The sequence below is a fragment of the Miscanthus floridulus genome, chromosome 14 (assembly GCF_019320115.1).
Source record: "Miscanthus floridulus cultivar M001 chromosome 14, ASM1932011v1, whole genome shotgun sequence".
Taxonomy (NCBI): domain Eukaryota; kingdom Viridiplantae; phylum Streptophyta; class Magnoliopsida; order Poales; family Poaceae; genus Miscanthus; species Miscanthus floridulus.
Window position 1 is genome coordinate 60,221,291 of NC_089593.1, and position 21,031 is coordinate 60,242,321.

General features: G+C 45.3%; 2 protein-coding genes and 3 non-coding genes across 7 annotated transcripts; all 5 read left to right on the forward strand.

Annotated features, from left to right (window-relative positions):
- The first annotated feature begins 4,606 nt into the window (after positions 1 to 4,606).
- LOC136504493 (uncharacterized) lies at positions 4,607 to 7,934 on the forward strand. 2 transcript variants are annotated; one of them, XM_066499432.1, is made up of 10 exons: positions 4,608 to 5,247; positions 5,397 to 5,439; positions 5,540 to 5,626; positions 5,755 to 5,820; positions 5,931 to 6,002; positions 6,112 to 6,183; positions 6,306 to 6,377; positions 6,490 to 6,600; positions 6,732 to 6,803; positions 6,924 to 7,934. In XM_066499432.1, the coding sequence occupies exons 1-10, from the start codon at positions 4,940 to 4,942 to the stop codon at positions 7,512 to 7,514; spliced, it is 1,494 nt and encodes a 497-aa protein (XP_066355529.1). In that variant the 5' UTR covers positions 4,608 to 4,939; the 3' UTR covers positions 7,515 to 7,934. The 2 variants fall into 2 exon arrangements, with proteins under 2 accessions (XP_066355530.1, XP_066355529.1); XM_066499433.1 differs by lacking the exon at positions 6,112 to 6,183 and having other exon boundaries at positions 4,607 to 5,247.
- Positions 7,935 to 8,671: 737 nt separating this feature from the next.
- On the forward strand, positions 8,672 to 11,551 carry LOC136505110 (uncharacterized). 2 transcript variants are annotated; one of them, XM_066500208.1, is made up of 6 exons: positions 8,672 to 9,047; positions 10,477 to 10,555; positions 10,644 to 10,706; positions 10,959 to 11,003; positions 11,083 to 11,145; positions 11,244 to 11,551. In XM_066500208.1, exons 1-6 carry the CDS (start codon positions 8,800 to 8,802, stop codon positions 11,334 to 11,336), a joined length of 591 nt encoding a protein of 196 aa, XP_066356305.1. In that variant the 5' UTR covers positions 8,672 to 8,799; the 3' UTR covers positions 11,337 to 11,551. The 2 variants fall into 2 exon arrangements, with proteins under 2 accessions (XP_066356305.1, XP_066356306.1); XM_066500209.1 differs by having other exon boundaries at positions 10,480 to 10,555.
- A 1,763-nt stretch (positions 11,552 to 13,314) lies between these two features.
- Positions 13,315 to 13,398, forward strand: LOC136506286 (small nucleolar RNA Z159/U59). The gene has a single exon (XR_010771501.1). It is a non-coding gene; the product is annotated as a small nucleolar RNA Z159/U59 (small nucleolar RNA).
- A 423-nt stretch (positions 13,399 to 13,821) lies between these two features.
- Positions 13,822 to 13,914, forward strand: LOC136506288 (small nucleolar RNA Z159/U59). The gene has a single exon (XR_010771503.1). It is a non-coding gene; the product is annotated as a small nucleolar RNA Z159/U59 (small nucleolar RNA).
- A 77-nt stretch (positions 13,915 to 13,991) lies between these two features.
- On the forward strand, positions 13,992 to 14,135 carry LOC136506339 (small nucleolar RNA snoR137). Its single transcript, XR_010771547.1, has one exon. It is a non-coding gene; the product is annotated as a small nucleolar RNA snoR137 (small nucleolar RNA).
- Positions 14,136 to 21,031: the final 6,896 nt, after the last annotated feature.

Below are 21,031 nucleotides of genomic sequence, written 5' to 3' on the forward strand. Positions count from 1 at the left end.
ACAAACAAATATCTGTTGTACACATCATCTGGCTTATATTTTTTAGTTCAAAAATCTTGTATTTAGAAATAGGAGCATGAAAACGGCGAAACACTAAGATGTTCTGTAAAAATTTCAAGCTAAAACTTGTGCGGTTGGTGTGGTGTTCCAATTTCTTTTTTAAGAAATAAAGTGGTGTTCCGAGATTTGCTTGGCCGTCGGCCTATTAATGTAATTGTGTGCCAATAATATTAAAATAAATTTCATAACCAGGTGTCTCACTATAACAAGGCATCCATGCATGCAAAAGTTTTAAAAGTAGCATAACCAAGATAGCATTCTAAATGTATATAGCATTTCTATTCTAGAGGTAGCATAATTCAGTTGCCATATTACGATCCAAGTATTAGTTCTAAAAGTAGTATAATAGGAAAATCAACTGGCATAGTTCCTGTAGGCTGGCTGAAATAAACATGCTTTGCTCCTGTAATCACGCTGAGATGACACAAAATCTTACTATATTCAGATACGATTGTAAATGAGACTGCTCAAAAGTAACCTGCATTCTGCAGGTTTATGAGAATCATCATACAGCAGGAAAAAGAAAATAGAGAACCCAAGCAGCAGTATGCACACCTAAATTTCATTCCAGTAATACCAAAATCATTTTGGATGTGCAAATGCAAATTAAACCACAAAGATTTTTTATATAAACCTAAAGTTGTTTCTATGTGTAAGTAGCTAGCCTTCCAGATTTTTCAATACAACCTTGAGAGAAATCTCATCAAGCAATTTACACCGCACTACATCTTACAGTCTCCATGCAGTGCAGATATTTGTGTCAATATAGATATAGCAATGTTGAGAAAAAACATGGACATATAGAGAAGCTGCGGGTGAAGAAAAATGAGGAATTGACCAAGATTGTAGCATCACTTAAAATTAGTTTGCTATTGAATGCGCGTGAATCCAATCTATGGGTACAGAAGTGCTAGTTATTAGTAAGAATACAGAACAGCTGTAACTAAGTTGACAAAAAGTGAGATAGCCATATTTACCTGCCTACCCCTATGAACATCAAAAAACGAAAGCAGTATAATTATAGAAGCAAGGGATAAAAGAATTACCTGATCTCTCTGAAGCATTCTACAGTGAATTGTGTCTACAATGGATGCAAGGTAAAACAGATAGGATCAACCATGGCTACTAATTTCCTTTGTCTAGAGTCATATAGGAAGTAGAAGCAAATGGATAGAACACTACATGCATTCGGAATTCCAGAATAGCACAAATTTGTTACACAAGCTATGGAGTGCATAGACAATGTTGGCCCAGCTACAACCAGTGTTTTCCTGCTAGATTGCAGCTATTGAACTCCTAGTACTCCTGATGACTAATACACTGAAAGGAGATGCAGGTACTGGTTTCAGCGGATTGATGACAAATTTGTTGTCCAGACTCAATAGCAGCTATCTGCCAACCAGTCAGAGGAACCACACACGCTGCATTCCAGCTGAACTGAGAAACCAAGGCAGCCTGGCAACTACTGCTTCCCAATAGGCTCCGGAACAGTACACAAGATTGCTGACTAAACAACTCCCGAATTGAGCACACAAAACGAAACCAATAGCAGGTAGGAAAATTAGATAAGGGCAATCTGTAGGTACTGCTTTGCTATTGCTGTGTATCTGAAAACCATTGTTTCAGAAGCAGAATAGTATGCAGGCTTCCAACGGAGGTTCTCAAAAATTCATCAGAAACAGGTTAAAACCAAATTTGATTGTAACGAAACTCTGAACACAGCCGTAACTCAATCTGGAGACCAAAATCAGTGAAACATGAAGAACCGAGGTGACCGAAAATAGCCCGAATTCTAGAAAAAGAAAAACACAAGAACGAAAGATAGGTCGTCATCATTGTTGTAAGCATTAAGCATAATTTATGACGTAATCATCAGATATTATAGGTCATCACTTGATCATGTTCTAGGAGCATCTGAGCATATACATGGAAAACTACATAATGGACGAAAGTACAAGAAGCTCATCAGCTTATATCTTTCCTCACAACAACTGATTGCTCAGTACCTCACCAAAACCGATCATCAGCTCATATCTTTTGTCATCAGGTACTCAGTTAAACCTGCCATGTTCTTTCCATCAAGATATTTGTACCGATTCTAACCTATCTACCAATTGGACATAAACAAATTATAGATCAAATCAAAACCAAAGCACATGACATGTCACGAGGGAGAGAAGGCGGGCAAGAGAGAGCGGCGAAGAGAGGAAAAAAGGGGAAGGAGCCGGGAAGAGAATCGGAAGAAGGTGTATATATTTGGTGGGCCAGCTCCGCAGGAGAAGCCAGACAGCAGCAAGGGAAGCATGAAAAAGACAAGAAGCAGGCCCAGGATCCGCTTCCGGCCGAATCCGCTCCAGACAACCACAGCCACACGATGGAAGATCCAACGGCTGTAAACATTTGAGGAGATGTGGCCGGTGGTTCAGTGGAGGAGCTGCACGGGTTTTGTACCGTCGCCGCACCCGCCGCCGCCTCAGGAGAGACCGAGGGCGAGAGAGAACGGCACTGTTTTTTTTGCGAGGAGGAGGAGAAGAGCCGCCAGATATTTTCATGGACCTGTGGCTGGGTTTTTTTTTGGGCGACGTGGTCGAACGGTGACCAAGCGAAGGTAAGCGGACCAATGAGAGAATTTGGGGCGACGTGGCCAGTGTCCCCTGCCGGGGCTAACCTTGTGATTATAGGAGAGAATGGCCCTGTTCGCTTGTCTTATAATCCGTACTTTTCAGCTTATTTTTTCAGTCGGAATAGTGTTTTTCTCTCACAACCAATCAACCGCAACAGTGTTTCGGCTTGTTTTTTCAGCGAAGCGAACGAGGCCAATGTAAGACCGGCCGCTGGGGGTGCCGTCACCCCGCCTGCCATCGTGAAGAGACCGAGAGAGAGAAGATGGGGATAGGGGAGAAGGGAGGGGGGATGGAGCGTGTGTGTCGGGTTTTTTTTTTTTTGCGGTGAGGAGGGAAGGGAGCAGATATTTTTTGCGGTTGGGAACAGTAACTAGACGGTGGAGGTAACGGGAGCCGCGAGATGAAGATCAGACGGACCAAATCTTTTTAGGCGACGTGGCTAAGAGCATCTCCAAGAGTTCCCTACTTTTTTCTCCTAAAAACTTATAGTTTAGTAACTTCTAAAAAGATTTAGGGAGGAAAAAAGAAGGTCATCTCCAAGAATTTCTAATAAATGACATCTAAAAAATCAAATTTAGGACCCACATGAATTACGTTTCCGGTCTGTACCATCATCTGATGGACAAGCACATCATCACTAGCCGGCCACAACCAGCCTTGGCAGGGCACAGCGAGCCATGGATGGCCACAGCCACAGGAATTCAGAATGCTGCTACTGGCAAGCAGGAGTTGAGATACCGACATGGGTGGATACACTGCCTGCATTCGTGCAGGAGCTGAGTCTTCATTCGTGCAGATTCACGTTGACATGCAAAGCCTGCAGCTTGGTGTCGAGCACCTCGGAGCAGATCTTGCCCATGGTCCCGAAGGCGGCGAGGTCGGAGAGCTGGTTGACGGTCATCTCCGCCATGAGCGCCCGCGCCGCCGCCTCGCGCACGCCGCTCACCTTGAGCCTGTTGAGGTACCCCTGACGCGTTCCGCACCGTGGCGCCCATCTGCTTCAGCCGCTTCTCCTGCTGCACGCTCAGCGACGCCGTGTTCGACTGCACGCACGAACGTCCACATAGGTGTTAGCAGTGTTAGCAACGCGTACGGTTCGACCTGGCTTTGCCTAGTGTGAGCGCAAGCAAATTTGAGTGATATTACCTCAAGGAACTCGGCGTCGGCTTCGAGGTCGCGCTGCTCCGCCGGGTTGGTGCGGCCGCCGGAGAGGTACATGTCCTTGGCGAGCGAGAAGTTGCGGGAGATGACCTTGCGCCGCCTCTCCATCTCCTTGCTCAGCTTCGGCGGCGCGGGGATGGGGGCGCCACGGGGTAAGTGCGGACCTGCCGCCGTCTTCTCCTGGTACGCGACCACGGCGCGGACGAACTCCTAGTACGCCCTGGCGCAGCCGGGGTAGTCGAACTCGTCGTCGGAGCCGCCGGGCTTGCGCATGCGCTCCGGGTGGAACCGCGCGGGAGAAGATCTGCGCGACTCAATACCCTCGTAAAGTTACGCGAAACTGGATCAGTTTTTCCAGATGTCTAAATATTAGGAGGAGGAATTAGGAACTGTTGAAGAGAGATTTTTTCTTAATTTCCTAAAACCAAGGTATTAGGAAGGCAAATAGTAAGGTGGCTGCGCGGGTTGAAACTTGTGATTGTAGGGGCTAATGTAAGGCCGGAATCCGTAGGTGCTCGTCACGTGTCACGATCCAGACGGGACCGTTTTGTCTTCACCTCTTGCTTACGCCGGCAGTCAGAAACACGTGTGCCACCTCGTCGTGTACCCCCCTCGGAGAGGTTTCCCTCGAAAGATTTGATAAAAAATCAGTTTGGACTCTTGATCACAGTTTATTTATGTTCACAAAAACTACGGATAACGAATGGATTACCGCGATCCATGACGCATTTAAGAGCACACGCAGGCAGGTTTGCCTTTAGTTTTCGGGCAGTCCAGCGACACTTTCCCTCCCGGTTCGCTGGGGATCCGAGAGTTCTGGGTCTGCGCGGCGACTCTGGCACTCTGCGAGCTGCGATGGATCGACGAGTGGCCATGCGACCCGACCGGCCCTTCTCTCACCCACCCTAAAACCTCGACACCTCCTCCTCCCTCTTTCCTTCCCTCTCTCTAGAACGCGCGCAAGAACACACACACACGTAGGAGAAGCCGGACCGGCGCACCAACCCAGGTCCCAACCACTTAATTAGGAGGGAGGGGAAGGATCGTCATCCAAGCTGCGTGACCTTTAATTCGCCGCGCCGCACGCCCTTGTCATGGAAGGTGGCGGCTGGGCAGCCGGAGGCCACGTTCTTGGCGCCGCCCAGGAACCGCGGGGGCAGCAGCAGCAGCAGCGGGAGGAGGCGAAGGAAACCGAGAGGAAGAAGGGCGCTGGCGCTGGCGGCGGCGGCGGCGGCGGCGGCGGCATGAAGTTCCGCTTGCGCGCGCGGGCGCCGCACGGCGTCGGGGCGGTACTGCTCATCGGCGGAGCGGCCGTCGTCGGGGCCGCCGTCCTCGCGTGGCGCCGCTCGCGCCACGGCAACAAGGGTGGTGCCGTGGACCAGCCTGAGCGCCGGCTGACAGTGTACGTCTCACATCTGTTCAGACTTCAGAGCCGCTTTGAAATTCGATAACTTTTGTCGATTATAAGATTGAATGTCAGATGATCTGTAATGTTTCCTGCTGGGCGTTGGAGCTGAAAAGAACGTTTTGTTTGGGGTGGATTCTTTGCAGGAAAGAAGATGCTTTGGATGGCGGAATTGTCGAGGATGGGAAGGTGAGGAGTCATCTATCGCATTCATTGATGGGAACTGGAGTTGTTGGGTTCTTCCCTTTTCTGGTGAAATTTTACATGCAAAGTCGGTTCAAATTTGTAGGTTCAGGGTGGCTCATTGGTGAAGGAGCTTGGTCGGTCCGATGAGAACTTGAGCGCGGGCAACACCGATATTGGATCCAGTAGATTGGTTAGTGCTTCTGCTCTGTATGCATAATTTTTCATAACTTTGTTCATTGGGGTAGTACCGTATACATGTGTGTTCTGTCGTTGTAGTGACCTTATGTCTCTGTTAAATCTTCTGAATAATGGTGTCAGGATGGCAACGTGTCAGAGGAAAGCCATCAGATTCACAAGGATGATGAAATCACTGCAGATAAATTGGTGTGTTTCTCTGTCCAAACGTTTTGCATCAATAATATACATCAATATTGTATTTTGCATGCACTGTGATTGTTTAAATGGCTTCATTTGGGGGAAAAATTGGTTTTCAGGAGAGCAAGCATGAGGAGAGAATTAATGAGAATTCAGGCAGCAATCCTGTCGAGGTCCACACGCACGATCTGGTTAGTGTTTCTTTGCTATGCAACATTGGGAAAACTGAAATCTTTATGCTATTTGCATGCACTGCAATCATTTAAATGGCTTTATTTGGGGAAAAAAATTGGGTTTTAGGAGAGCAAGCCTGAAGAGAAAATTGATGAGAATTCAGGCAGCAATCCTGTTGATGTTCACATACAAGATCTGGTTAGTGTTTGTTTGCTATGCTACATTGGGAAAAACCGAAACCTTTATATGCTATAATTGTGCAGTGATTGTCGTAGCCTCATAGGTACCTTCTGTTCATTTCTTCTGAATTTGAGTTTCAGGACAAAGAACATGTCGAAAAAGTTGAGCAGAAGTCAAGCTGCAACCATGTTGAGATCACTGCGCATGATATGGTTAGTTCTTGATTGCGAAGCATAACTGTGAACATTGAAACCATATTGCTATATATACAGTGGTTATTGTAGGTGCCTTATGTTAATTTATTTTCATTCTTCTGAATTTCAGTGTCAGGACAATGAACATGTTGAGATAATTGATCACGTTGAAGGAATTGATCAGAATTCGAGCAGGAACCCTGTCAAGATCATCATGCAGGAAATTGTCAATGCTTGTTTGGTATGTACAATTCTGAAAGCTGAATCCTTTGTGCTGTAAGTGCCTGCATAGTTGCATGGGCATTCTCTGGAAGTCTGGAGCCTCATTGTGGCATTCCTATCTTTGCATATGCTTCTAAATTTTTGCTACAGGTCAGTGGAAGTGTGGAGAAGGTTGAAAAGGACTCAAGCAAGAAAGACATCGAGAAAGAGATAGCCCAAAAAGTATTTGTTTCTTTGTTCTTCGGCCAAAATTTTGGAATCTGCAATGTCCGGTCAAAATTTTGGTCACCTATGCATCCTTATTTTTTTGGGCTTGTTTCTTTTGAACTGTGATTTTTTTAGGATAATAAAGATGTGGAGGCTTCTGATCAAAGCAAACTCTGCATCAACAGTCCAGAGATCATCCTTAGTAAACACAATGATGAGAGTGATGGTACTCAAGAGGCTGAATCAATGGAGAACACGCCAACGGCACAGCTGATGATGCATCAAGACCAACTCTTAGATGACATGGTTACTCATACTGTTACAGAAACAGAAGAAGCAAAGCAAGGTGAAAGAACAATCACAGACGAGAGTGAGCTTAAGCAGGGCGAAAAGAAAGATCTGGTAGGACTTGTTGAACTTGCCAGCTCACCAGCACTGTCATCACTGGTTAAGCCAGTAGTGAAGAAAGAGCCAGAGTTTCCAAGACCCAACGAGACAGGGATGAAGGTAGAGCAAGATTATACTAACGGTGAGCTAAGGGAGCATACTGACCTGATTGGCAAAGGAGGAGCAATGCAGGGAGAAGGTGACATGGCGACCATGGATTGCAGGAGTTCTGCTCTGGTCGTTATTGCTCTAATATTCGCACTGACAGTGGGAATAACGATCATCGTGCGCTTATACGCCCCTTCCCGAGCAACAAAACTCCAGATGGATCTGCCATAAGTTTGCAAGGGTAAAACAATGAAACGCTATCAGTGATCAATATAATTGCTGAGGTTGCAAAGTTCCATTGGGGTTTTTTATGGCCTCATACGCACAGGCATGAACGGTGAAGTTAAGAGCTGGAGTGTACAAAGTACAAGATAGAAAGAAACGTCTACTACGGTCATGAACAGAATTCAGATAGCCATTGTGCAGCACGATCTGTCTGTACTGGAATAGTTACAAGTGTGGTGCCAACTACCAAAAGGAAGAACCAAGGAGGTCCGAGAACAGTAGGATTCTTCAGGTTCAGGAGCGCTTGTTTTTTCTTTTTTAAAAAATGTTATTTTGTAGGGTATGTTAGTGCTGATAAAATCTTTGATATATCCTAAACCATGTTGAGGTTCGTGCATGGTTTTGTTTGATTTACCCTCTCGTCAACCATGCATGTCTTGCTGCCCATCCATGATAGACCGACCCTGGCATGTCTAAACATGTGTAATACTACCATTGCGAACATACAGGTGAGACATCATCCGTCCATCCATATATAAGCTACATGTATGGAGTAACTTCTTTTCAGCAAGCGTGGAGAAAATAAAAATAACCAAAAAGCGACCCAATTACGCACGCCTGCACACTGCACTCGGTTTCGCGCTCCACGCGGGCCACTGGATCCGTGGGCGTTGGGCACTTCCGATGGGTGAGGACGTCGGGGTGGGGGGAGAGGCGTCGCCAGGGTGGGGGAGCGCGCCGTCGCCGACCAGGGAAGCAGTCATGGCCATGTCGTCGGGGTGAGGCAGGGCGCGAACACGAAAGGGATAAGAATGGGAGGGGCGCGAGCGCATGTGGGAGTGAGCGGTGGGAGGCGTCCGTCCGTCCGGACGTCTTAATCGTATCATTATCCTATAATTTATAGTTAGAACTTTGTAGAATCTTACTTGATTAATGAGACTAATAAAATGATCCTGTTTCTACACTGTCTACTGTACAGTATATTTCAAGATGAAATAAATTGCAGTAGAGGTAAAAAAATAACTTGTGCAATATGGTGAGGATTCAGGCCCACTTTTTTTTTCTTGAGAGGAATCTGGGCCCACATGATCCAGGCCCACCTTTTTTCTTGAGAGGAATCCAGGCCCACATTTAAGCCTGGCAGGTTTTTCTTCTTTACCCGGGTCCCGGGAACCCGTACCGGCCCAGCGCTCGTGGAAAGGAGACGTCTCACTGCGAGGCAGATCGAGCCGCGTTTCCCGTCGCTGCCTGGTCGCGTGAATCCCCTCGAGCGCCGCTGCCTGCGGGAGCCATGGCGCGGTCCCCAGCCGCCGCCTCCTCGTCCTACACGGACAGCACGGGATCCTCGTCCGACTCGGGCTCCACCTCCTCGGGGAGCGACCGCCGCTGCCGCCACCGCCACCGGAGCAGCCGCCGCAAGGAGGTCGCGTCCTCGTCCGCGCTGAAGGCGCGCAAGGACCGGAGGTCTCGCCACAAACACCGCCGCCGCGAGCGGGAGCACTCGCGGCGGCGGTCCCCGTCCGACGACGACAGCTACAGGTGATCTAATGCCCCCTCTTCCCTCTCGGGGTTTCTCAACCTAGGGTTAGGATAAAGGGTTGTCTCGTGATCGATCTGGAAGGTGCGGTTCGTGATCCGAAGGTTGGAACGAGAGAAAGCAGCCTGTGATTAGTGTTGGTGTTGGATTCTGCGTTTCGTTATTGGATTCACTCGTTTTTATGCTTATGTTGGGATTGATGGAACGGCGATTTGGAGGTCACGGTTTTTATTTGGATGGGATTGTACCAGATGTGAATGTTATATTGGCAATAACCTGGGATTTTTGGTGTATACATCATTTCACCTGAAATTTCGCATACCACATATCATAATTCTTATCATTTCACCTGGAATTGCACAATTCTTGTTGTGTTCGAGAGTACATTTGAAATAGTTAGATACTGCAGCTACGGCAGTCTGAACCTAATGATGGATATTGTGTCCGAGAGTACATTTGAAATAGTTAGATACTGCAGCTAAGGCACTCTGAACCTAATGATGGTTTCATGATTAGATGGATGAAGTCGATTTAGGGGAGACTGATTAGGAGCAACTACGAAAATTTGGTGAACATATATATGGCTTTCTGAACAAGCAACTGCTATAGCTGTTTTGTTGTTTCTGACTGAACAAAGGTTTCATGATTAGATGGATTAAGTCGATTTAGGGGAGACTGATTAGGAGCAACTACGAAAATTTGGTGAACATATATATGGCTTCCTGAACAAGCAACTGCTATAGCTGTTTTGTTGTTTCTGACTGAACAAAGGTTTCATGATTAGATGGATTAAGTCGATTTAGGGGAGACTGATTAGGAGCAACTACGAAAATTTGGTGAACATATATATGGCATCATCGTATGGTGCAGAATGTTGGCCTACGAAAAGACGACATGTTCAACAGATAAGTGTCGCGGAAATGCGTATGTTGCGTTGGATTTGCGGTCATACAAGAAGGGATCGAGTTCGGAACGATGATATACGTGATAGATTAGAGGTAGCACCAATTGAAGAGAAGCTTGTCCAACACTGGTTGAGATGGTTTGGACATGTCCAACGGAGACCTCCAGAGGCACCGATGCGTAGTGGAATCCTAAGCCAGGATAGTAACTTGAAGAGAGGCAGAGGAAGACCGAAGTTGACTTGGGTAGAGGCAATAAAAGGAGACTTGAAAGGATGGAATATACCCAAAGACTTAGCCTTAGATAGGAGTGCTTGGAAGATAGCTATTCACGTGCCTGAACTAGCCTACCCCAACTTGTTTGGGACTTAAAGACTTTGTTGTTGTTGTTGTTGTTGTATATATATGGCTTCCTGAACAAGCAACTGCTATAGCTGTTTTGTTGTTTCTGACTGAACAAAGGAAAACTTATATTTCCATGAGGTTCTTCCTGGTTTTCTCATATTGAAGTATGTTATTCTCATTGTAGCAGCACAAGCTCTTATGACAGCGACCGTGAGGTGTCTGGCAGATCTCGGAAGCATAAGAAGAGCAGCAGATCAAGAAAGGTACTGGCCTTATTGATGTTTCCTTTCAGGTTTTCATGCGCAGGCATCTAATATGTCTTTGGCCTTATTGCATTTCCTTGTGTGCCAGTCTAGGGAGAGGGAGCGAAGCAAAGATAGGCATCATAAACGAGACAAGAGTAAACACAAAGAGGTAAATTTCCTATTTATTCAGAAACTACTAAACTTTTATGATGGCTTAATATAACATGTTGGTGATAGAAATATTTGATCATTTATACTTTCACACAAGAGGTCCTTATATTTCTTTGTGCCTGTTTCTGGGCTGGCTCTTTGACATTGGAGCTGGGGTTGATGAACGGGTAATAACTTGTTGGATTGGTCTGCTGCTTGTCCTGTTGGTGGGTTGGTTGTGTTCTATTATAAATGGGGGAGCTTTATACAGAAGAAAGAGAGTGAGCATGCTGATGGCCCTGTCCAGCTTTCCAAGGTATAATATATTTTGTTTTTGCATTCTGTGTACTTTGTTGTGTTTATCATTTTGAAACACCCTTTATTTTATCCATTAGTTTCTTGGACGCGACAAAGAAAGGGAAGAAGGTCCTCAAAGGAGTGCAATCTCTGGTAAAAAGGTGAGGATAAAAAACAAATGATGAAGGTGTCATTTCTCTTATAAGCACAGTGAAAAGCAAAGCGAGAGTTGCATTTAACTAAACTACTTCATTTGTAGATAATGATGAAGCTTGAGAAGACAAAGGAAGACAAGGCAGCAGAGAGCAAGCGAAATGAACTGTTGAAGTTCCTGAATGCTAGTTATGATTGATGTGTTGGAATTGCTGACGCTGAAGGTGCAGAATGCCCTTTTGATTGTCTTCGCGCTGGTGCTTTTGGTGATCCTTACAAGTGTTTTGTGTTTTGTCTATAACTTGGCCACCAAAGTTTTTTATGCTTAACTAGCAACCGAGTGAAGGTCTACTGTAATTGATTTGAATTTTATGCTGTCATGAATTACCAGCTTTTAAACTTGTTTTTGTGATTGCTCTGGGGATTCATTGATCTTATGGCAGCTTACTGCAGTGGATGGTGACGCTTCAGTGCCGAACCCAATTGCTGTGGATTCATGAAATTGTTTTGGTATCCTTTGTATAATAATTTTTTACTCGAGTGCCACTCCTTGCCAGAGACGCCAAGCTGCCCAAAATTTGATGTGAGCATCGCCTCAGTTGAACAACATCAACATTATAATTGTTTTGGTATTCAATGAAAATGGAATTGTTTTATGGGATTCCTGTGTTATGGAATTTGTTGCTTTACGTGGACTTCCCTAGTGCATATCACCTCATCTAAGGGTCGTTTTGGTATATACAAGGGCCAATCACGAGCTAGCTAAAACTTAGCCTAAATTAGCTCTAGTGTATTCGAACAGGAGGGTTAATAGATGGATTAATTATTTAGACAAGTCTTTAACTAATTGTTAGCCAACTAGCTAGTCAACCTGGGTTATTTTGAGCTTATTTTTAGCGCAACTAGTAGCTAGTCTAGATTTGTTCAGTACCACACCGTGATACACGGCTATCACTCTCTATGCTATTATTCTAACTCATAGGGAGTCTAATACCTATGCTCATAGGATAGCCCGTAGTTCTATCCATACCGATGTAGGTCTGCATGTGTGGTTTTTTAGTTCACTTGATGGTGTTTCTAATCATTATACAATCCTCCTAGTTAAATAAAGTGGGTGGTGTTGCTCAAAAATAGAAATCAAACGCTCAGCGAGCTATAAATACAGCCATTGTTTTATCTAATCCATTAGATATAAACATACAGTCTAGAGATGGTGGCGGAGTCCTGTCTGGCATGAAAAAGGCATATGAGTGAAAAAGGATGACGTTGGTTTTATACACTTTTACTTGGGTACATAATTTTTGTTATGTAACTGATAATATCCTACGTACATAATAGAATAAAAACCAGAACGACCTATAATCTAGCGTGCAAGATAGTGTCTTTGTTTGTTCATAACAAAAATCTAGCGTCTTTGGAGCGCGTGTTCGTGTACCTTTGGTGTGTGTGATACTTACGTGCGTCATTAGTTAAAAACAGATTTCTGATCTAAAAATAAATTCTCTAATATGTTTTTAGTTACATAAGTCATTAGTTAAAAACAGATTTCTGATCTAAAAATAAATTCTCTAATATGTTTTAGTTACATAAATCTTTCTGAAATAGTATTCTAAAAATAGCTATTGTCCGGTTTACCCCTTCGTGCCTCACGGGTGTTACGTCATTCAAAACTACTGTCCTAGACCACCCTTGTTAACAAAAAGTAAACAGTTTTAAAATGTGATGGTTAAAAATCCGGTTTTATAAATAATATGAAAATTCGGATTATCACGAATTTTTTTTTGAAATCGATTATCACGAAATTCGAGGGATCAAAGGACTGTTTTCCAGTCTCTAATATAAATTTGCGGCCAGATTAAAAGATGGCCCTTTCTTTGTTTGGGTTGGGCCCAATTTTCGCCCTTTCCAGCCGTTGTTAGAGACCGAACGGCGCACGACCTCACACGAAAGGCCCAGACGGTAGCTAACCCTAGACCGACAACCTACAAATAGCAAAGCAAACCAGTCCTCAACGCAGCCGGCAGACCAAGCCGCCGGGTCGACGCTCTCGGATCTCTTCCTCCGTCGTGATGGTTGTATCTCTACTACCTCGGTTTTTTATTTCCATTCGACGATTCGATTCTCTTGCTCTCTTCAGTTTCTCTGCCTTTTTGTTTTGTTTTCTGATGGATCGATTGCTCTCCGATGATGATTAAAAATTACTTTCGTTCTTCTGAAGTTTCAATGTGGAAGAACAATTTGGAGACCTGAACTGAGGAGATTCTTACTCGATCTATTCTTGTTTTCTTCTCTTTTTATTCCTTCTATCTATCTATGTTGTAATTTTGAGTTTTCGCTGGGCTGATCCGATTGAATCAGAGTTCTTGTAAGATCCCTTTGAAGACCTGTGATGTTAAAGTAGTGGCCTGATTTACATCGTTGATGAGCCGTATTATTATCACTCAGAGGGTTCTGAGTCTGGTTTATTCCTCTTTTAGTTTTTATTAGTATTAATCATCCCTCTAGTATTTTTCCTTTCCTTGTCACCCGATGAATGTACATGATATAAGTTTCAGCCTTGTCTGAAAAACTATCAATCTGTTGATACTCTTCACATCCATGTTCTGAGGGTGTTTGTGTTTGATCTTCCTACTTCAGTTTAATTATTTCGCCTTCAAGATTTCTGAATCTGCAGATCGGTTTCTGTCTCTGGTGATGATCAAAATGCATACTTTCGTTCTTCTGATGCGCTTTCTCATTGCGCACTGCGGAACTCTCGAGACCTGAACTGAAGGGACTTCAAGCCTTTTGCTGCTGCATCTTGAGTTGTAGATAGCTTAGCAGAAACATCTTTAATATAGCTTTGTGATGTTTTGTTGCTTCACGACTGGAAGAATGGCCTGATTTTTCTATTGTCTGCTCATTCTGTAGAGGGAAGCATAGATCGAACAAGTAGCCAGAATTAAACAGCATGATGCTCGTTTCACTGCATCCGTGTTACCTGTCTCCTGGCACAATACAATGACATTGAACATGATTTGCTTTTGCTTCTTTTTAAAAGAATATTCCTTTTATAAAGGCTTGGAAGCACGTCGAACTGGAGAATTATTCGTTTCACAACACAAGGACAGGGCTGATAATGACCTCGAATGATGACTCATGATTCAAATCTTGATGAACCATCTTACCTCACCCTGACCTGATAAGAACCATCATGAACTAGTAACAGAGCAACTAGAAAGATGACAACACCGTGAACTAGAAATTGATCGACAACACAGTGAACTAATAACAGAGCAACCAGAAAGAAAAATTGATCGACAACACGCATTGCAAAACAAAGTCAGTTTCACTTATCAGTCGGTGTACAAAAATAAGGCCACGCTCTTTTTCACGGGAAAAGGGACCAAAGACTAAATTTTAGTCGTGATTAAATTGTAGTCTAGTCTCTTGGAGGGCTGTTAATTGGGACTAAAGGACTCAAATTGACACCCCTTGTCCTTCAATCATTGCTCCCAGCGCCCTCATCCACCCATCCTGAAACCTTCAGCGCACTCGCTCCTTCGACCTCTCTCTTGTCCCCGCCGCCACTCGCTCCCTCGTCCTTTCTCACGTCCCCGCCGTCGCTTCGGTCGTGCGGACCCTAACGCCACAGCTCCTCCTCCCTTGAGCCCTCACCGTCCTTAGCCGCATCTCGCTCGCATGCCGTCGCCACGGCTCTCCCTCCTTCTCACACCGCATCCGCCATGGACGGCTACGGGAACAACTACAAGGATTACATCACTGGGTCTTCTTCGTTCCCCGCCGCCGGATCTGAGCCCTACCCTCAGATCCCCGGCACCGACGAGTTCGGCGTGTACTCCCAAGCTCCTCCTTCTCCCTACGCCTCCCCCAGCCTCTCTGCGCCACGGACGAGGCTGGAGAGTCTTGATTTGAACTCCTAGGCCGAGTCCCCAACCTCGACGTCTTCCCCAACCAGGAGTAGCTGTCGTTGGAAGCATTTTGGGCCAGCGTTGGGCTCCCACCCCTTGGCCCTAGCGGCAGATCTGCTCATGGCCAGTTCCAGCCTCCACGGCCGGTGCATACCGGATCATGTTCCTGAACTAGCCGTGGAGGTAGCCATGCTTTGTGCCTAGGAGGTAGCCGTCACGGAGCTCTTTTACTGGAGCGGCATCCGATAAACAGCCAGTAGCATCCGCTCCTCAAAGTTTGCCACATTTTGGAATGGGCGGTGGTGGCTATGGGGTCCGGATGAGGCAGACGTTGTCCCGCGCATCCACATCTACCGCCAGCAACTCCGACACCGTGGACCTAGATGGAGAGGATGACGATGACAACAAAGGATCCGATGAGATTGCCCCTGCGTCGGTAAGTTCTAAACCCTATACCCTATTTTTTTTGCAGCATGGATATGTGATGAGCTAAGTTTGTGCATGTTTTTATATCATTGATGAAAGCTATTTTGATATGTCATGTCCTCTTTTCATCTTTTTATAAAAAATTGACAAGGCCAATTGGTCTGATCAAAACATTACCACTTTGTGTGAACTGTACGTTGAGCAAATGAACGCTGAAAACTGGAACCAGGGAACAATGACAACTAGAGGTCTGAATATAATTAAAAGTCAATATGAAAAGATAACTAATCTGAGGCATAGTAGAAAACAATTCAAGAACCGAATCAACCATTTGAAGCCGGTGTGGCGTTTTGGGCACAAGCACAACTACTTCTGGTGAGAGTCCATCAAAGAAGAAAAAGGAACCACTGCTGAGGACTTTGTTCTCTGGTATAATAGAAAAGTTTGATGAGGACAGGAAGGCTGCAAATGATAATCTGAGGATACGTATTTTAGTTCAATGATTTGCTTTGTGATGATGTTTGATTGCTTTGTGATTGATTTTTAATTGCTTCGTGATTGATTTGGCAGTGATTGATTCGGTATTCATTGATGTGTTTAGGTTGATAATGGTTCTGAGAATGATTCACAGGACAACAATGATTCATCTTCATCATTAAGTGATGATTCATCGTCAACTGATTCTGATGAGGAGGATGCAGTGCTAGAGTAATATATGAGAGCCCAAAAGAGGAGGCGACAAATGGTTGTCGCTGCTTGCACTCTAGGTATGTATCACCATGAGCTTTACATGAACAAATATGAACGTAGAGTACCTGCAGAATCTGGTTACCAATGGGTCACAAGAACCTTAGAACATAGGACAAATGCTACAGAATGTTTAGGATGAGGAAAGAGCATTTCGATAAGCTTCATAGTGTGCTTTAGAGTTCATATGGATTGAAGTCCACATGTAAGATGACATCAATCAAATCTTTAGGGATGTTCTTATGGATGTGTGCATCGCAATAATCAGTTAGGCAAGCTGACAACCGGTTCACACGTTCATTATGCACAGTTTGTACGAAGTTTGATAGTGTGTTGGCTTGTGTGTGCAAACTAGCAGCTAATATAATTAGGCTAGAAGACCCTGAATTTAGAGTTGTGCATAAGAGGCTGCATTCTCCTAGGTTTGCTCCTTTCTTTGATCGGTGCATTGGAGCACTAGATGGAACACATGTGAAGGTAGTGGTGCCAACAAATCAGGTAGTACCTCATATGGGAATACATGGGTATACTAGTTAGAATGTGTTGGCCCTTTGTGATTTTGATATGAATTTCACATTTGCTGGTGCGAGATGGCCTGGATCGGTTCATGACATGAGGGTATTCAAAGATGCAATTGACAAGTATGGCGACAGGTTTCCACATCCACCTGAAGGTATTGATTTGTCCTATTACCTCTTATTTAATCAAAATGCTCTTAATTTGCATTTGGTTTACAACAAATTGCAACAGTGTAGGGAAGTTCTATCTTGTCGACTCAGGTTACCCAAACCGACCGGGTTATCTTGCATCGTACAAGGGTACAAAGTATCATGTCCGGTGTGACAGAACCACCCAAAATAACGCACTTACGGAGGCGCTCGTCTTTCACCAGACACTAAGCACCCCAAAAGCAGGCTACAGCGGGCGGGTTCCATCGGGCACACCCCAAGGGAGAGCCCAAACAGTCCACATTTTTTCCAAGGATCCAATAATGAGAATAAGTTATAATACTTAAAGTCCATTTTATACATCCTGAGTGTTTAAAAATTGTATTATTACATTACCAAAGTCAGAGTGCAGAATATTAAACAACGAAATGAAAATAAACATCTATCGATAATAAACAAGGATCCGTCTGTGCCCACCAGAAGAATCCTTTACACAAGGCTACTCCTCAAGTAGTACCTACAATAGGGGAAAATAAACCTTGAGTACATAATGTACTCGCAAGACTTATCCGACTAGTGAGAATAATTTCCCGACTCCAAGAAATATGATAAGCTTTATGGTTTGCTAGTTTTCCTTTTTGTAGAAAGCAATACTAACAGTGAGTCCTTATTTATGTTATTATTAGCCGTCATGATTAATTCATTATCTAGCCATTCTAAGTAAGCACATGTTTTACTTTCAAGCAAGAGGTGAGCAACAATTCCATTTCTTCATCTTTCATTTTTCAGTTCTTACTACGGTGCTAGAGTTTAGACAAGCCATACTAGATTGCCCGGTGATTCACGAATCAATGTGCCCAGCTGGGTACCTCAAAAACACACGCCTCGCTTATACCCTAGGCACAAGCAGGACCAACCCATCACCCTCCTGTCACGGGGTCCAGGTCCCCGTCCAAACTTGGACTCCAAGCCCCAGCTCCTGAATCCCAGACTCAGTGCGGTGTAAGGACCTCCACCATCTTTGCCTCCAATCAGTTGGTCCAGAAAGAGCCGGAACCCACGACAATAGAGCAACAAGTCTTCCCTGCGCCCATACCCAAGTATCTACTCGGGATAATAAGTCTGTGACTTGCCTAGCGTCCAATGCAATGGTCGGTCCTTAACCGACACAGATAGGGAAAAAGTGTAACCAAGCTATGCCCTGTTGGCCACAGGACACAACCTCTTACACCCACCAATATCCAAACTATATCCCTGCTAGGTCACCATTTTTTCTTTCCACCATTTTATCATGAGTGATCATAATTATCACCTAGTGTGAGTAACAACAGATTACTCATGGTACCAAAATCCTGAGCATAGCAACTACTCGACCTATACTAGTAGGACTCATAGGTAGATATATTTATGTATGTAGTTTCTATAAAATGCTTGTAACGTAAATGCACATCATATATATATTCAGTGATCATTCAAAAATAAGGGTTATGCACCGGGGCATGTCAGCAACGAACGACTCTAGGGCTCCCTCCTGTACAAGAACCTCCTCCTTGTACTCCTCAATAATCTCCTCGTAGTTATGTTCGTCCGCAGGCATGAACTCTACCAACTCGTGATCTACATGCATAAAATGATGATGCAACACTTATTAATATGGCAACAGCAACTCTTAAAATAAAAATACATCTGTCAAGCTACTAAACTAGCTCTACCGACTAAAACACTACGTCCTCTATCATTCCCACTAACCAGTTATGAGACATTTCATGTATTAACTTAGTGACTAAAGGAATCCCTATTCTTAACATCGATTTACTCTATATATGATAAAACCAAGAGTACTAGCTATTCTATTTATCATCCTACTCTAGTGCTACAAAAATTACAGTGAACACATAATAATAAAATGAGCCTACTGTAAAAATTTCATGGCTAAAGCTATCACCGATTTGCTACAAAAAAATCCTACAAATATTAAGCAAACTAATACTAAGCTTTCTAAATTGAATTTATGAATCTATCATTATCATAGCTAACTATAAACTAACTACACCAACAGATAGATATCATTTTTGTGAACCTAACAATTTTTATTTCACTATTTTTGGACATCTACAGAATTTACTATAATTTTTCAAAGTTTGGCTCAAAACTAAATTGAATAAACCTTTACTAATTAATTGGAAAATGAAAAACCGAATTCCACAGCGCGGCCCGTGAGCGAGCGTCGTGACCCACTCCCGCGCATGCGTAGCACACCGGCACGGCCCATGCGGCTTGGCCCACGCTACGCGGCCCAAGGCGGAGCCCGTGCGCGAGCTCGGTCTTTTGCTAAAGAGCCCCGTTTTCTTTCCTATTCGTGAAGCTAACTCAACACTATTTAACTAAGTCACGGCCTTTGCATCTAGCACCCTGCTCTTACTCGAATTCCTATTTTTCAAGGTCCCTGGCCATAACTTAACAGAGGTCGCGGCCTCTCTGGCCAAACGCCGGCGAGCACAGACCTCCTCGACAGCAAACCTCACCACCATGACACTCTTCATCGCAAGCACAATCGATAGAGGTACAAAACACCATGATTGGTGCCGCACAGAGACGTGGCCATGCACCACGACGGGGTTTGGCCATGGTGACATTAACACCGGTGAAAACGTCTAGCCCAACGCTACCATCACTACCTAGACTCTATGCCTAGAGTACTAATAACATTCTAGAGGTCCTAGACATACCCGTTCTACTTCCAAACAAGCCAGCCATGGACACAGCAGCTACACTGAGTCTGTCGGTGGCGGCCACGCGCTCTGACGAGCCTCGGCCCTAACCGACTTAACCATCTACCCTAGGAGCAGGAGGGCCTCACCAGAGACATGTATGATGGCTTGGGCGAAGTCACAAGGCACGGCAAGGTGGTTGGCCACGTGCGTGGGGTTCGTCTGGTTCACGGCAAGCGCGGCGATGGCGTTCCCTGCAACTCATTGCAGCCCTAGTGACACTGTTACATAGGAGGGGCAACCAAGTCAAGGAGACGCAAATGCACTGCTCAATTGAGACAAAGGGGCAAGGAACAATGCCCTGGCCGAGCACCCTCCTCGACAGCCATGGAGGACCACCGCGGGGAAAATGCTCCACAGTACCTCACTGGAGGATGACGGCTCGTTGGGACGACTCCACTCGTGAGCTAATTACCAGAGCTAGTTGGGTTCATGGTTAATTGGATGGAGGTGGACTATGCAAGGCCAATTAGATGGATGACTCAGCTCGGTCTTATGGTGGCCGGCGACGAGGAAATCCCAAATTGGTGCCCGACAGAGCCCGAACATTGCAGCAGACGAGCTTGGCGTTAAATTAGGCTTCCCAACTCTCGACTGGCTCTAGCATTTATGACAGGAAAGATTGGGTGCTATGAACTGGCTCACCGGATGGAGGTGATGGAAGAGGGAGGTAGGCAGAGCTCGACCCGCACGGCACCACCACACGCCAATGCGCAATAAAGGAATCAGGCCAAGCGCATCGTCACATCGGGGCAAAGCGACGACACGGGCAAGGGCCATGTGCCAGTCGTAGCAGACCAAGTATGGCCACGCGTGGTGCCATTCATGGGTGAGATGATGGCGCGGGTAGGGTCATGTGACGGTGCAGCGGGCGTGCGCAGCAGCGGCAGCAATGACGCGACGCAAGCCGCAGAGACCCGACTGAGTGGTGTCGTGCTGCCTCGGTGTGACATGGGCAACGACGGATAGGTGCACATGGGAGAGGTGACTCAGCCTCGGGTGAGCACCACCCCGCTGCGATGATGGCGGCGACTGGGTGGGGTCATGGCATAAGAGGGAGAAGGGACAATAGCATGGCGGCGGCCGAGGAGAGGGCAGCAGCCAGAGGTAGGCATAGCGGCTAGCCCAGCCAGGGCGGCCACGGCCAACCAACGCGGGCAAGGCCGTCACGGCAATGCTAGGGCCGCGTGTGGTGACCGCGCACTGTCTGCAAACCCATCGAGAACATGCTGAGCGTGAATTTTAAAGCCTCTAATCCTACCCCATGGTTGTCTCTCGACCTAAACCCACTTCACAATGATCAAGAAGACACATAGGGCTACCCAACTAAGCTAAAACATCTTGCCACTACTTAACTCAAATCTCCTACAA

Coding starts and splice junctions, on each gene's coding strand:
- LOC136505110 (XM_066500208.1), top strand. CDS start 8,800: ATGGCGCGGTCCCCAGCCGCCGCCTCCTCGTCCTACACGGACAGCACG. Junction 9,048..10,476: donor TCCGACGACGACAGCTACAG/GTGATCTAATGC, acceptor TTCTCATTGTAG/CAGCACAAGCTCTTATGACA. Junction 11,146..11,243: donor GTGCAATCTCTGGTAAAAAG/GTGAGGATAAAA, acceptor CTTCATTTGTAG/ATAATGATGAAGCTTGAGAA.
- LOC136504493 (XM_066499432.1), top strand. CDS start 4,940: ATGGAAGGTGGCGGCTGGGCAGCCGGAGGCCACGTTCTTGGCGCCGCC. Junction 5,248..5,396: donor CCTGAGCGCCGGCTGACAGT/GTACGTCTCACA, acceptor GATTCTTTGCAG/GAAAGAAGATGCTTTGGATG. Junction 5,627..5,754: donor ATATTGGATCCAGTAGATTG/GTTAGTGCTTCT, acceptor TAATGGTGTCAG/GATGGCAACGTGTCAGAGGA.